General features: G+C 43.7%; 1 protein-coding gene across 1 annotated transcript in view; it reads right to left on the minus strand.

The window, feature by feature from the left end:
• Positions 1 to 13,951, minus strand: part of PTPRO (protein tyrosine phosphatase receptor type O) — a 213,879-nt gene extending 199,928 nt beyond the window's left edge. The window contains exon 1 of the mRNA XM_077807489.1: positions 13,871 to 13,951. Within this exon, the coding sequence (XP_077663615.1) occupies positions 13,871 to 13,951 (81 nt within the window). The remainder of the gene's footprint in view (positions 1 to 13,870) is intronic.
• Positions 13,952 to 14,771: the final 820 nt, after the last annotated feature.

The raw sequence follows: 14,771 nt of genomic DNA on the forward strand, positions 1-14,771 counted from the left end.
GCATAAATAAGAGTGTGCTAATGCCAGGGCAACAGGAGCTTCCATATCATGTTCTGCGTTCTCCAAAATTCCTCTGTTTCTTCGACACTTCCTTATTTCCTAACCTCATAATGCTCACCAATCTGTGACATATGAAAATTATTGTTTGCAGTGTTGTTGCAGCCACGCTCGTCCCAGGATATTAGAGAGAAAAGGTGAGTGAGGTAATACCTCTATAGCTTGAAAGCTTATCTGTTTCACCAACAGAAGGTGGTCCAATAAAAGACATTACCTCACCCACTTGGGGGCTCTAATATTAAATTGTCATCTTCATCTCTGTTGTCTGAACGGCCTTTGTAACTAGGCTTAAAGCAGGGGGAGAAATGCAACCCATAACTATTAACTTGTATGTTAGATTTGGTGTTATTTGCATTGCAGTAGCAAACCAGATTGGAGCCCATTGTATTAGGCACTGTACACATAGGAAGAGACCGTCCCTGCCCCAAAGAGCTTACAATCTAAGTGAACAAGACAGGAGGGGAGACAGAGGCACAGTGCGATGAAATTTGCACAAGGTAACATTGCTGTTCAGTAGTCAGGCTGAGAACAGAACCAATGTGGCTTGGGTCCTAGTCCAATATTCTTCTGGAATGTCCATGAGTGCATTATTCTGATTGGCTGCATCATACTGATGGCTTTGTAGGGGTTCAACATCTCCATCTGGGTTTTTGAGCCCACCTCAGATATGAACTGTTTTGGCTGCATCTGAAGTAGATTTTAAGTACCTACCGGCACAGTTCACGTTGTCTTTTCATAGAGTCATAGAATTAAAGGCCAGAAAGAACCATTAGATCATCTTGCCTGACTTCCTACGTACCATAGACCATTATTCTAGGTCTGTGCCACACTGAATACTAGTGGGGCTCAGTACCTAGTGTTAGGCAAAAAGATTCTTTTCCCCAAGAATCAGGCAAGCACAGACAATACTGAAGGGGGTTTATTCACGGCACCGGGAAGACTGACAAGCAGCTTCAAAGATATGGTGCCCTAAAGGCCAGTTATATACATTTTCTTATTAATTTATTTGTATATACAGAGACAGAGAGAACCCTAAACAAAGATAAAAATAAGAACAGTACATACGTACAGAGGTCATCCTATTGCATTAAGCATCTGTGCTTGCGGGGGAAGGAGGTGGGGCGGGGAGGGGGGCATAGGGATTATTGCTTACAAATATCTGGTGGCCTGTGAAGGGAGGGTTTATTCTGTTCTAAGAACTGAGTTACTGGGTGGGCATTGACCATATGAGCTTATCAATTGTTTACAGTTGTCAGTGCCTTTTGAGTTACTGAAACATTCCTGCTTGGTCTGTGGTTTCTGTCTTAGCTGTTAGCTAAATTTTAACTCTTTCCTGATGCTAGCAATAATGAAATTCTCAAAGCTGGATTTCTGTTTCATCAAGCTGTACTTAACTGAGTCAATGGATGCAATTTCAGGACACACCAACAGAAGATATTGGGCCTGATTCTCCAATGCTCTGCACCATGTGCAGTCATTCACACCAGTGTAAAGGGAGTGTAAAACTAACCCTTCTGATCTGGCTGCACGTTACGCCCACTGTGCACTGGTGTAAGTGACTGCACGCCATTCAGAGCGACAGAGAACCAGGCCCATTTTATTTAAAAACGGGTAATTCTCAAATGCGCTCTTCAGGTAACAGGGAAAAGTTCTCCAGACATCACATCTCATTTCCCCTTCCTCCACGCACACTTGGGAAGGGATTATGCAAAACACTGCTCCATGTACAGCCATACCAGTTAAGCAGAAAGGATTCATAACACCAAGAAATCCTTGCTGGAAGATGGAGCCTACCCACAGGGATCCAGGTAAAACTCTCTTATTGTCTGGGTGCTCCAAAAGATAAAAATCATCCTGAAAAAAGGAACTTTGCCAATCAGGCAATATTAAAAAGTTGAGAATTCCCTGACTCATTATGGACCAGTTCCATGCTCCAGCAGGAGCTTTGCAATAGCCAAGCCACAACATGTTGCTTAATTAAGGATCTAGAAAAGTTGGAACCAGCAAGGATGAAAGGAATGGGTCATCAAAGGAGCGTGGGGGGAAGCATCATTTGTATGGGGCATTTATCATATGCTGTGGATGTGGATAGAGCTGGTGTAAACACTGAAGTCAGTGTGGTTAAAGCCACTGAATATCAGGGATTAACTTGCCACTCTTTACCCATTTGTTTTCCTTTCTTTTAAAATTTATTTCCTAAGCTCTGGGCCCCATTCTATTCTCAGAAGACTAGAACTCCAGCCAATCCAAATAGTGGTTCTGCCTGTAAATCTGAGGCCAGAATTGAGCCCAAAGAATTTTTGCATTACAGGCCAAACTCAGAATTCTTGTAAATAGGGGCAGCTTCACTGACGTCAGTACAGTTGTACATGCTTACGCCGGCTCAGAACGTGGCCCTATGTATTTCTCTTTGGCACAAAATTAATTTCCACCCACGTATCTTAAACTGCAACTCAACCACTGAAGTAGAAAAATCTAATTGTGCTTACTTTCTACATTTTAGATAAACTGTCTGATTTTTTTTTAATTGGCAGAAAAGAATTGGCCTTTTGCCTGATAGCATGCATAGAGGTCTACCGTTCTGTAGCTTAGCAGATGTCTATGACAAGTGAAATGATCTAAGAAACCACAAATGTCCCATTGTTGTATCTGAGTGGAGCTGACAAATTATGATCTGGATTTCAAATATCCCGAAGTTTGGGAGAGTTCTGATCTGGAGTTTTGATTCACCTTATTACAGAAGTAGGGACCAGATAGAAAATTCTGATCCATGTTTGGGTGGGTATTTTGATTTTATGGGATGTTTGGTCACAGTGTTTTGCTTTATGTACATCTATAGCTCTGAGAGAACAATGTAATACTGGAGAGAGTGGCCCCAAACCAGTACCATTTTACCAATCCCCTTCAGTCACCAAAATATGAGCATTTGGGTAAATAGGAGACCCAAATCTCAACCACCCTTTGTTTTGGGCTTCTCCATAAACAACCTTCATTTTTGCCCAGCTCTAATTAAGTGGATTAGATTCCACTTCTGGTAAAGAAAAACCTCCTATAAGAATGCAAGAGTTCAAGTTTGTTCCCTTTTTATTAGCTCTGTCAGTCTGGTTACAATGCAACCGCCTTCTTCAATACTGTTACTAGTTGAGAAAGGTCACTGCTCAAGTTCTGTTTAAATAAGACTTTTTAAAATTGTCTAACTTTAGAATAGTTAAAACCCTAAGCCATCCAGTGGTAGGATGACCATATTTCTCAAAGGGAAAATGTGACACTGCGCAGGGTTTGCCCAAGTGCCCCCTCCCCCCAATGTGGGGCTGACCCGAGTCACTTGTCCAAGCCCTGCCTGCCCCCTGCACGAGGCTGGGACGGGCAGTCGCTGCTTGCTTGAGCCCTGCCTGCCCCCCTGCATGAGGTGCCGCTCACCTCCCTTACACGTTTCTCCACACCCCACTTTTTGACAAAAGTGGGTATTTGTCCCATTTGCTCTTGCCATCTGATTATCAGTTAGGACAGGGCTTAAAAAAAAAAAAAACTGTCCTGGCCAAAACAGGATGTATGGTCAGCCTATCCAGTGGCATCTAGTTAGTGCTAGTGTTAATATAACTAATCCAAGGTCAATAGGACTTCATGGTTAGCACTCTGCTACACGATCATGGCAATGCTAAACTTCACAGCAGCAGGAAAAGATCTCAGATCATCCTGCTCCAAGGGCTTGATCCGTTGACTTCACTGGGGTTTGGATTGGGTCCCAAAAGTAGAATCTTGGATAGATGTTAGCAATATACGGATTATGAATAATTGCGCAGATCTGATTCCATCCAATAGAGGGCAGTGTTGCACATGAACACGATGGTGCTCATTACACTATCTTAGGCCTGGTCAACACTTGGGGGCGGGGGGCCGGGGGGGAAATCGATCTAAGTTACGCAACTTCAGCTACATGAATAACGTAGCTGAAGTCAACATACTTAGATTGACTTACCATGGAGTCTTCACTGCAGTGAGTCGACTGCTGCCGCTCCCCCGTCAACTCTGCCTGCGCCTCTCGCCGAGCTGGAGTACAGGAGTTGACGGGAGAGCACTCGGGGGTCGATTTATTGCAGTCTGGACTAGACGCGATAAAAATCGATCCCCGCTGGATCAATTGCTGCCTGCCGATCTGGCAGGTAGTGAAGACATACCCTTAGTGTTCTACTTCTGGAATTTCTATTTCTTTTAAATGCCAGTGTAATTTTATCTACTACCTTAGAACCAATTTTTTTTCACTACATTTTTAAATGAATGTTTCCATTCAGGTTGATTCTTCCCAACTAGACTTACCATTTCCTCATTGTTTATAGCAACTGTACTATCAGCAATTGTGGTGGTGGATAAACACTTGCAATGAACTGTTACTCCTCATTTGGTGGGACTGTGCCTTTACGGGGTAAAGAGCTTCAATATTAAGACAACTACCCCATGTGAACAAAGAGGAAGTGATACTATGTAGCTGGTGTCTGTGTAACCCACATACTTTGACTAAATTATATGTAAGAAACAGGATGATTAGGACACTCCCTTCTCTCACCTGTGGGCTTCTCTTGAAACTTGTCTGCTTAATAGTAAACCAATAAGAGGTCAACTCTTGAGATGTGTCTGATCCAAGACTTCAGAACGAAACGTGGAGAAGCTCAGATGTGATATAGACTTTAGAAGCTTTGAAACATCTCTGTTGTTTTGGAACTTGTCTGGGCGTCATGTAAGCAGGCCTCAGCATAGCAGAGGAGCTTATAGGAGATTACAGACGGACCATCACAATTTTAAAGTGCTCAAGGCTCTAGCTATCCTGGTCCCATTAGTATTAGTAGGAGTCATGCGGCTGAATCCCCTAAGGAACGCTTTGAACACTTAGGGTGTTCACTTAGGTGATCACTGGAAACCTCACAGCAGGTAGGACAAAAATGATAAGTTAACAAAATGTCCTAACCTATTTAAACAATGAATTTAGTTTTGTTTCCCTCGGATCTTACAAGCAGCCATATTTAAATAACGTGCCAGATCCTCAGCTGATGTACATTGGCATTGCTTCACTGACTTCTGATGTTCTGGCCCTTTATTTTCACAGCATTTTTCTGTTCATTTTTAGGGCTGAAATTCTCTCTTTACTTTTACCCATTGTGCTGTAAAATGTTCTGATATAGTGGTCTTTGCTGTGAAGGTCTCAGAATATCAGGTGATCTTGCATACCAGGGGCCCCACCTTAGTGTAGATGATGCACTACTACATATCTGATGTCTTCAAATATGACCTTGTATAACCTATTCCATAAAAACCTCCATCATTCCTGTCATAAATATAAAGGGAAGGGTAAGCCCCTTTAAAATCCCTCCTGGCCAGAGGAAAAATCCTCTCACCTGTAAAGGGTTAAGAAGCTAAAGGTAACCTCGCTGGCACCTGACCAAAATGACCAACGAGGAGACAAGATACTTTCAAAAGCTGGGAGGAGGGAGAGAAACAAAGGGTCTGTGTCTGTCTGTATGCTGCTTTTGCTGGGGCAGACCAGGAATGGAGTCTTAGAACTTTAGTAAGTAATCTAGCTAGGTATGTGTTAGATTATGATTTCTTTAAATGGCTGAGAAAAGAACTGTGCTGAATAGAATGACTATTCCTGTCTGTGTGTCTTTTTTGGAACTTAAGGTTTTGCCTAGTGGGATTCTCTATGTTTTGAATCTAATTACCCTGTAAGGTATCTACCATCCTGATTTTACAGAGGGGATTTCTTTACTTCTATTAAAAGTCTTCTTGTAAGAAAACTGAATGCTTTTTCATTGTTCGCAGATCCAAGGGTTTGGGTCTGTGGTCACCTATGCAAATTGGTGAGGATTTTTACCAAACCTTTCCCAGGAAGTGGGGTGCAAGGGTTGGGAGGATTTTGGGGGGAAAGACGTGTCCAAACTATGTTTCCCAGTAAACCCAGTTAGAGTTTCGTGGTGGCAGTGGAGATCCAGGGACAAAGGATAAAATTAATTTGTACCTTCGGGAAGTTTTAACCTAAGCTGGTGACAGTAAGCTTAGGAGGTTTTCATGCAGGTCCCCACATCTGTACCCTAGAGTTCAGAGTGGGGGAGGAACCTTGACAATTCCCATCTTTCCCAATAACTTCAATTAGGCACCTAAGCCCTGCTGAATTTCCCGTAGACTCCTTTGAAACCCCCAGCCTCTATATTTAAAGATCCCAAATTGATCTTTCTATCCCCAACATGTCACCCCCATTCAATCACACATCTCCACCTATTTCCTCCTGGAGGTCGTGTGAGGAGTTCAACATGACGAAAACCAAGTTTATTATCTTCCTTCCTAAACCTCCCCCTCTTGCTGCTTTTTCTGTTATTGTCAACAATGTCACCATCTTTCCCATCACTAATGCTTACAGTAAGGTATTTGTGCTCTAATTACATGCAGGAAATACAATAACTACAGTAATATGGACACAGCACTCCCCACTTTCACTGTGGTACAATATGCTGTCTTTATGGTAAGCCAAACATGATGCATCGTGTCATTTCTGGAACTCCCTCATTTAAAAGCCAGTGTCATTTCCTAGCATATCAAATTAGCATTTCCCCTTTCTTTCATTATGAGTTACTCGCTCCACCTTTATTATTGTCGTTCAAGATCAAAGTACAGTGCTGGGAAAAACTGGTAACATTTTACTTTAAGCATCTCTACATTATTAATTCAGTTATTTGCTGCAGTAACACTGATCTTAAGGAATTCATTTAAAATTAATGTGAAATGTCATGTTTCTCTCATAAAAAAACCCTTTTCTTTTCAGAATTTCCATATCAGGAGCGGATATATGATCATGGAAGGATAACCCCCCCACCCCCAAAATGTGTGCTATGTAGAAGAATATAGATTTACCTAGGCTATTTTCTTCATTTACCTTTTCTCCAAATTCAGCATTCTTATGTAGGACTATAGGAGCTGCCAGAGTGGAGCAGACCAATGGTCCATCCAATCTATTGTCCTGTCTCCAAGAACAGCCAATGCCGAATGCTTCAAAGGAAGACATAAGGCCCCTACACTGCAACTAACAATGCAATAGTCATAATAATTATTTAGTGCTTCCACTGTTTTTTATCAAGCCTTCAGCAATCTAACAGGGCTGATCCAATGCCCATTGCAGTCAGTAGAAAGACTCCCACTGATGATCTGCCCCTGTCTGATTAAGCCTGAAAACAGCCCTGAGAGGCAAGTAGGTATTATTTCTAGTTTACAGATGTGAAAGCTGAGACACAGAGTCAAAGGGGAGCTAAGTGCCCAAGTCCTGATGAACGTCCTTTCTGCTTTTGAAAATTTCCCCAGGAGTCACTTGTCTGTCCAAAGTCAATGAATCATTGTCAAAGGCGGGGTTAGAACCGGTCTCCTGATTCCCATTCCATGCTCTCACCATGCAATCCTCTACTAAGGAAACTTCCTCCTGACCCTACCAGCAGAGCAACTCATGCCCTGAAGCATGTGAACTGCTAGCCCTTGCAATTTCTCTTTACCATTGTGCATGTAATGGCATGTGCCATAAATAAATGTACAGTCCTTTTTTTTTTGGAATGCTTACTAAACGATTTTGCCATCTTGTAGCTGTTGGAGTTTCATTTGTCAAACTATGAAAAAATAAAAGTTTAATTTTAATCCGTTTTAAGATTGATCATCACTTGTTTTATCTTTTGACTAACTAAACCTTTTGTTCCGAGGTCAACATTTAAAGACAGCAATAATTAAAGTGTAGCTTAATAAGTTTTAGAGGGCTACAGTGCTTGTGGTAATAAAGAGGTTATTAACCTACCACTGCAATTGCCCAATCCAGCAGTACATAATACCAGTTTGACGGTTGCCAGTGTAAGAACTTCAGGATCAGGCCCTAAGATTTATGGAGGTAAGACATACCCGATAGTTTTAAGACAAGCTAAAAAAATAGATACAAGTATTTTGTGTTTCTGTGGTGGCAAAGCAATGTCTTAAGGGAACAAGAACATTGTCTTCTCTGCTAGAATTTCAGCCAGTGATGCTCCGTAAGGTACTGGAGGTGTCGGGAGAACTTTGTCCCACAACCTGTTTTTTGGGTCCATGTCCCTCCTGGCTAGTGAAAGTCAGTGGGGAAGTACTAACTCCCTTACTTGGTGAGACTGTTCACACCTCTCAGAGAGGGCAGGGTATCTTTTACTTTCAGGGTGCAATAGTGTGGCCTTTGCTCAAGAAGCACTCACTGGACTCTGACAGTCTTGCTATTTATTGACCAGCATTCTCTTCCCTTCTTTGGTATAATTGTGGAGAGACAACTCAAACAAAATCTAGATGCCTTTGATCTCCTTTACTCTGGTCTATTTGGGTATACATCTGGTTATGGCACAGAGACTGTACTGGTTGCACTGGGGCTCCTCTTCAGTGGCTTCATTTTTTCCCCCCGCTTAGAGGGATCTCAGCAGGTAGCTGTGGACAACTGCTCCTCTTCCCAATGAGCTCTCAGTTGTGGGGTGCCAAAAGATGCACCCTCAATAAATGAACTGCTGCATTTTGCACCAGCTTCAGTCTCCAAGTGGTTTTAAAGCGTAGGCCCATGTAGAGTGCGTTGCAGTGGTCTAATCTTAAGGTGACAAAAGCATGGATAACAATGACAAAATTCTGCATCCAAAAGGAAAGCACACAACCTCCTAGCCAGACACAGATGGTAAAAAAACTGACTTGGGTCAGCCCTCCATTCCCCACTCCAGTTCAACATGTATATGGAGCCATTAGAGGGATTAGTAAGGAGACATGGGGTGTGGTGGGTTTTATATGCTAATGATACCCAACCATAGGTCTCCATGTCATCCCACTCAGCTGATGAAGTTCCCTGTCTAGTCAAGATTGGGGCATGGATGAGACTGAGCTGGCTGAAGCTCTACTCAGCTAAGACTGAGGTAGTGATGATGGTTGTTTGGGGCAAGCGGCTGGAGGAGAGGACAGAGATAAGATCAGTTCCTGTGACTGAGGAAGTATGCTGCCATTAGTTAATGGTGTTCACAACTTAGGGGTGATTCTAGACCCCTCACCCCCCCCCCCCGCTACTGTTTGGCAATCATAGCTCAGCAGTGACCCAGTCAGTTTTTCACCATCTGCATCTGGCTAGGACACTGGCCTTTCCTTTCAGGTGCACACCTTCACATGGTTACCCATGCTTTTGCCACCTGACGATCACGATATTGCAATTTGCTCTACATTGGGCTACACCTTAAAACCATTCAGAGACCGAAGGTGGAACAGAATGCAGCAGTTTGCTTACTGAGAAGGTCATCGTGACACCTGTGTCAGGATCTGCTCTAGTTGCTCACTGGTCTTTGGGTAGAGTTTAAGGTGTTGATTTTGACCTCAAACTATAAATGGCCTGGGACTGACCTGTCTGAGGGACTACCTCTCTCACCATGCCATACTGCCACAGCTGCAGCCAACAGGGGGCGCTCGAGGTGGATCACTTTCATTATACAAGAGAAGCTACAGCTGGCAAGGCCTTTTCTGTGAGGGCCTGAGACTTTGGAACTTGCACCCTGCTTGGTCCAAGTTTGGGGACTCTCCAGTCATACTGCAAAATAAATGTGTTCAATAGGGTTTTGCGAGAAGGCTGGGGATGTGCTTCCTAGGTGATGAAGGTTGCAGCCTGACTGGCCAGACAAGTTCCTGTGAAGTGGATTTTAATGCTGCTGAGGTCTAATTTAATAGTAGTTTAGTTATTATACGATTAATTATGTTAGGGTGCCTCGAGTCTTTGAATGATGTCTTTATCATTTTAAATCTAAATACATAAACACACAAACAAACCATGGAACTTGATTCTCAAGGCTTTTGGGAACCAATAGGGTTAAGTAATGTGCTAAGTCAGTAAGGGATTCCTGTATCAGAAAGGCTGGGACAATTTTCTGAAGGAAGCTCTAACCTACTTCACCTCCCACCTACCGTAAATCCTTACTGATCTCTGGCCTCTGCTCCCCAGGTGAAATCTCTTGCTAGTTTCCAAATCAGCTGTCAGTTGGGAAAGCCAGTGGTGAAGAGCATTGTGTGGGTTAAGGTTTGTACTGAGGTGCTTCAAGATAAGTAAATGCTATTGCACTGGACCATGTCAGGATTCATGTCTCAGCTGTGAGTGTGTATCTCAAACTATGAAACAATGTCAGGAAGGGAAGAGAATAAATAGTTTGAGCAGGTTTGTCACTGGGCGCAGCTTCCTAGTTGTTGTTTTACAAATTGCCAGATGGGCAGTAAGAATGACATTTTATACCTACCAAACAGATGCAGCTTAGAAAGTGACATTAGGTCCGCTAATGTTGAAGCAGCAAGCACACAGACACTGTTTGCCCTTCTTCAGATTCTCAGTTCAGTGCAGCTGTTTTCTCAATGAGATCACAGGCAAAACATCAACTTAATAATGCCAGGTTGGCAAATTTCAGCAGTCCTAAGGAGCCAGTGCTAATCTGCCTCCAACACGCTGGCATGTCTAAATGACACAGAATGAACAAAATGCTTTGTGCAGAAATGTTGACTTCTTTAATTTCATTCATTTTTCATTGCAAAAAAAATTAGTTTAGATCTTTAAAGACAATGGAATGAATTTCATAGAATCGTAGGACTGGAAAGGACCACGAGAGGTCATCTAGTCCAGTCCCCTGCCCTCATGGCAGGACTAAGTACTATCTAGACCATCCCTGACAGGTGTTTGTCTGACCTGCTCTTAAAAATCTCCAGTGATGGAGATTCCACAACCTCCCTAGGCCATTTATTCCAGTGCTCAACCACCCTGACAGTTAGGACATTTTTCCTAATGTCCAACCTAAACCGCCCTTGCTGCAATTTAAGCCCATTGCTTCTTGTCCTAATGCTCGTGAAGAGGGATTCGTCGCGGTGGTCTGAACGGACCACGAAGGGCCTACCTGCCCTGCAGCGAGAGCTGGCACTGTGGCACATACTTGAGCTAATTTTGATCAATAGCAATGAAGCCACAGCAGCCCAAGAGGCAGCATGGGCTGTAGAACTCCACCCAGGACCCTGGGTACGCGCTCAAGTGGCTGTGCTGCCATGGCTTCACTGTTATTCGAGTTACCCTAGCTAGCTTTGATGTAGCTATATCTACCAAGGGCTGCAGTCACAATTCTAATTGTGACCATATCCAGAGTGGTGAGGCTCTATACAAGCTTCCTCATAGAACTCTTCCAATGCATTTCAGTCCTGTCCTTTCACAACCGTTTGTTCCGGTCTACGAATTCTGAATGCACCCCTCGTCATAGCATCTAGTGACCATTCAGATGAATTAATAAAAGTAAATTTGCCATCCTACTAAAATCATATTCACAGTCATATACTGTGCTTCCAATGCACTGCAATCCTGATCTGCCAAGCCACCATACAACTCTGTTAATACACTTCATTATCACTCTGAAGCATCTCCTGCAATTCTAGTCCTTGGCCTTTCTTGAGCAGACAGTCAGTGGTATTATTGATATTTATCTGGCTCAGAAGTGGTGGTTATTTTCTCCTGGGATGAAACCCTGAGGCTTTAGCTTTCCGAACTTTCTCTTTTCTAAATTTCTTACCATATATTTTACAGGTAGAGTGTGTTCCGTGTAAAAACACGTTTTCCTTTTATTTTGTAGCAGCAAACTTTGGTCTCATCAGTGCTGATGAAAAGCTTTTGCAAGAGGCCTTGCTTTAGCAGAACATTTATGCACATAACACAGTCTCATTGCCATCAATAGTCTAAAGCATGTGCTTCAAGCAACACACGTGCTTAAGTGCTTGGCTGAATCGGAACCTGAGCTAGAATATAAATTAATTGCAAACTTTTCATCTATCTGCAAGAACCAAGTAACAATTTATTTCTAAAAGAATCTTTGATCAAGCTCTTTGAAACAAAAGCCTATTCTCTACGTTCCCATTTTACCTCAAACAAATCTATGTTTCTTGTGGAAGTGAGGGGACTAGTTTCCAACAAACATAATTTGAATAGATGTGGTGGAAGCTTCTCCTAAATAGTTCTGGAAATGCAATGCCAGTCTTTGCCAGCTACACCACTGCTATTCTAGGGCCTGATCCTGAAAGCTCTTACACAAATAGTCCTATTGATTTCAATGAGACTACTTGCACCAGTAAGGATTACTCACACGAGAGAGGAATTGTAGGGTCAGGCCCTTAGCGGAGGAGCTCTTTTAAGCAGTGATTGACAATCATCCAAAACTGGTGGGTTGGTTTTGTAAAACGTGCAGAATACCGTAATTTCAGTGCAATGATCATTATAGGCAATGCCATATGCCTGTGTGGTACGTACATTTCCCTTTAGGAGAGTTACATGAAGCATATTAAATAGGCTGAAGGAAACGGTAAAAAGCCCCAAAAGCGTTAAGACAAAAAGGTCATGTGTAACCCAGCTCGGAGCGTTAAGCAGAGCTTTGAAAAATGAATCTCTCAGGAAGACATTCTGAGTTTGAGCGGAGAATGGTAATAATCTGAAGGTAAAGCTAAGTAAGCACAGCTATGGTTAAAATATTTTTTTTCCATTTGTGCTTTACATGATCACAATGGTGCCCTTGTAATAAATAAAACACATGAAAAAACGGGTATATTTAGTGATAGAATGTTTTCATGGCCAGATTACGCATTTCAGAAATCTTTATTGGGCTGATCCTGTCCATGGGGCTGACTGTCTTTGAGGTGTTGAGTGCCCCCTCAATGACCCTAGGCTTCCGCACCTTGCAGAAACAGGCCCTAGGTTAGGTATCAGTGGGGTGCTGAAGGGATAGCTCCAGTTTACCTCCTTGCATTCCTAGACAGTCTCTGCTGATCAAAATCAGTTGGGAGGAAAGAACTAAGTGAACTTATTGCGTAATGGAACTTAATTACTGTGCAATTAAATTTCAAATCACTCTCAAATGGATATCATATTGTCAACCTTTCAACATGTTTGCTGATACCCCAGTAATTAAATAACTTTGCCTCGGCAGAACAATCGTATAAACTAAAGCAGCAGGAGCAGCAACTGCAGCCTGGCGGCATATTTGCATGGTACACATTTCTGATGCATGCAACACATAAAAGGCCAGATGTAAACTGACATCGCTCCATTCACCTCACTGGAGCGGGGCTGGATTTTTACCAGCGAAGGATCAGGTTCTGCATCTCAAAACGGAATTTATAAACAGCCGCAATAGGGTTTTCCGCTACGGATATCAGCACAGTGCAATGGAAAGACCAAAAGGGAGGTTTATTCAAGCATGAAGGGTTACTTAAAGATGTGTCTCTCCTGTTTTCATTTTGATTTCTCTCTCTGCGCAAAAGAAACTGAAGCTCACTTGCAATGGGCACAGTGAGATCAAACAATAAAATAGCAGCGCTGGTTCCTAAGTCTTCATCCCACTGAAGGCAACACGTTTCCCCCGAAGAACAAAAAGCCCCTTGAAATGTGTCTGCCGGCACTGGAGCATACAGGAGCCGAGAGAGATTCCCCGTGAAAGTGACCTCCTTTTGCCTTAGGAAGCATATTCCAACAAACCAACCTTTGACGCCAGCTCCTATTATTCACGGTTAAGGAGCACAAAGGGAGAGGCGGCAGGGAGGAAATGTGACAAATCCACTTTTTTTAAAAAAAAAAAAAACACATTCATCAAAAAAAAAAAAAAAAACATGCAGGAAGGAGACAACAATCAACGACTCCACCCGCACATCTGCCCTGCCCTAGCTCCCAGCTCCCCCCCCGCTAAGGGAGGGCGATGCAAGGCGTGGGGGGGAAGGCTGATGCATGCGATCTCTCCCTTACCTTGAGGAACAAAAAGAGCCATAGCAGCGAGCCGAGGGTCATCCGGGTGCTGCTCCCTCCCTTCGGCCGGGGGCCGCTCATTGAAGTGCAGGGAGCCTTTTGCGCGCAGAAATCTCAGCCGGGCTGCGGGGGTCTCCCCCCCGGCTTTTCTTTCGGCTGGCTGCGACCTGTGGTTCGCAATGGCGAACTGCTGCAGCATCAAACGGTTGGAAGCACAGGCTTCCCTCCCAGGAGACACATCATCCCTCTCCTTCCCCCCTTCATGCGTTATACTGGGGGGGTGTATTTTTTTCCAGTAGTTTCTTTGATCTCTTAATTAAAGAGGAGGGAGGGGGGTGAATCGATACCCTGCGGCGGCTCTGCGCCGCCTCCTTCTCTAGAGGTGCAGACGGTGGTCAGCTGAGCCTCCAGCTTCCCTTTGCTCCGGTCCTTCCCTATTGGCTTCCAGTGAATGAGTGAGGAGTCCTCGTTCCAGGCTGAAAGTGACGAGCAGCCTCCCACCTCTCCCTTCCGCACCCTCTCTTAGCTCCACCCTTCCCCGCCCGCAGGCGCTGCCCCCGCTCCCAAACCAGGGCTCTCATGCGTGTTCCCCAGCCGGTTCTCCGGTCTGTCACTGTTCAGGCCAAAAAAAAAAAAAAAAAAAAACAGTCCCAATGCAAAATGCATCCTCAGCCCTGCCTCCCAACCAAGTTTGACAAGATCCTCATCTATCTTCCCCGAGAAGCAACTGGCCAAAGGCCCTCTCAGCATGGGGCCCCTCCCATTTCTTCCCGGCAAGGTAGTTTCAAACTAAACTGCCAGAGGGAGAAAACACAACAGGGTAAATGTGGCCATAAAAACATTATTATTCCCACCCGGTCTCTCTAATATCCTAGCACCAACACAGCTAGAAAAACACTGC

The sequence above is a fragment of the Eretmochelys imbricata genome, chromosome 1 (genome assembly GCF_965152235.1).
Source record: "Eretmochelys imbricata isolate rEreImb1 chromosome 1, rEreImb1.hap1, whole genome shotgun sequence".
NCBI classification, from domain to species: Eukaryota; Metazoa; Chordata; order Testudines; family Cheloniidae; genus Eretmochelys; species Eretmochelys imbricata.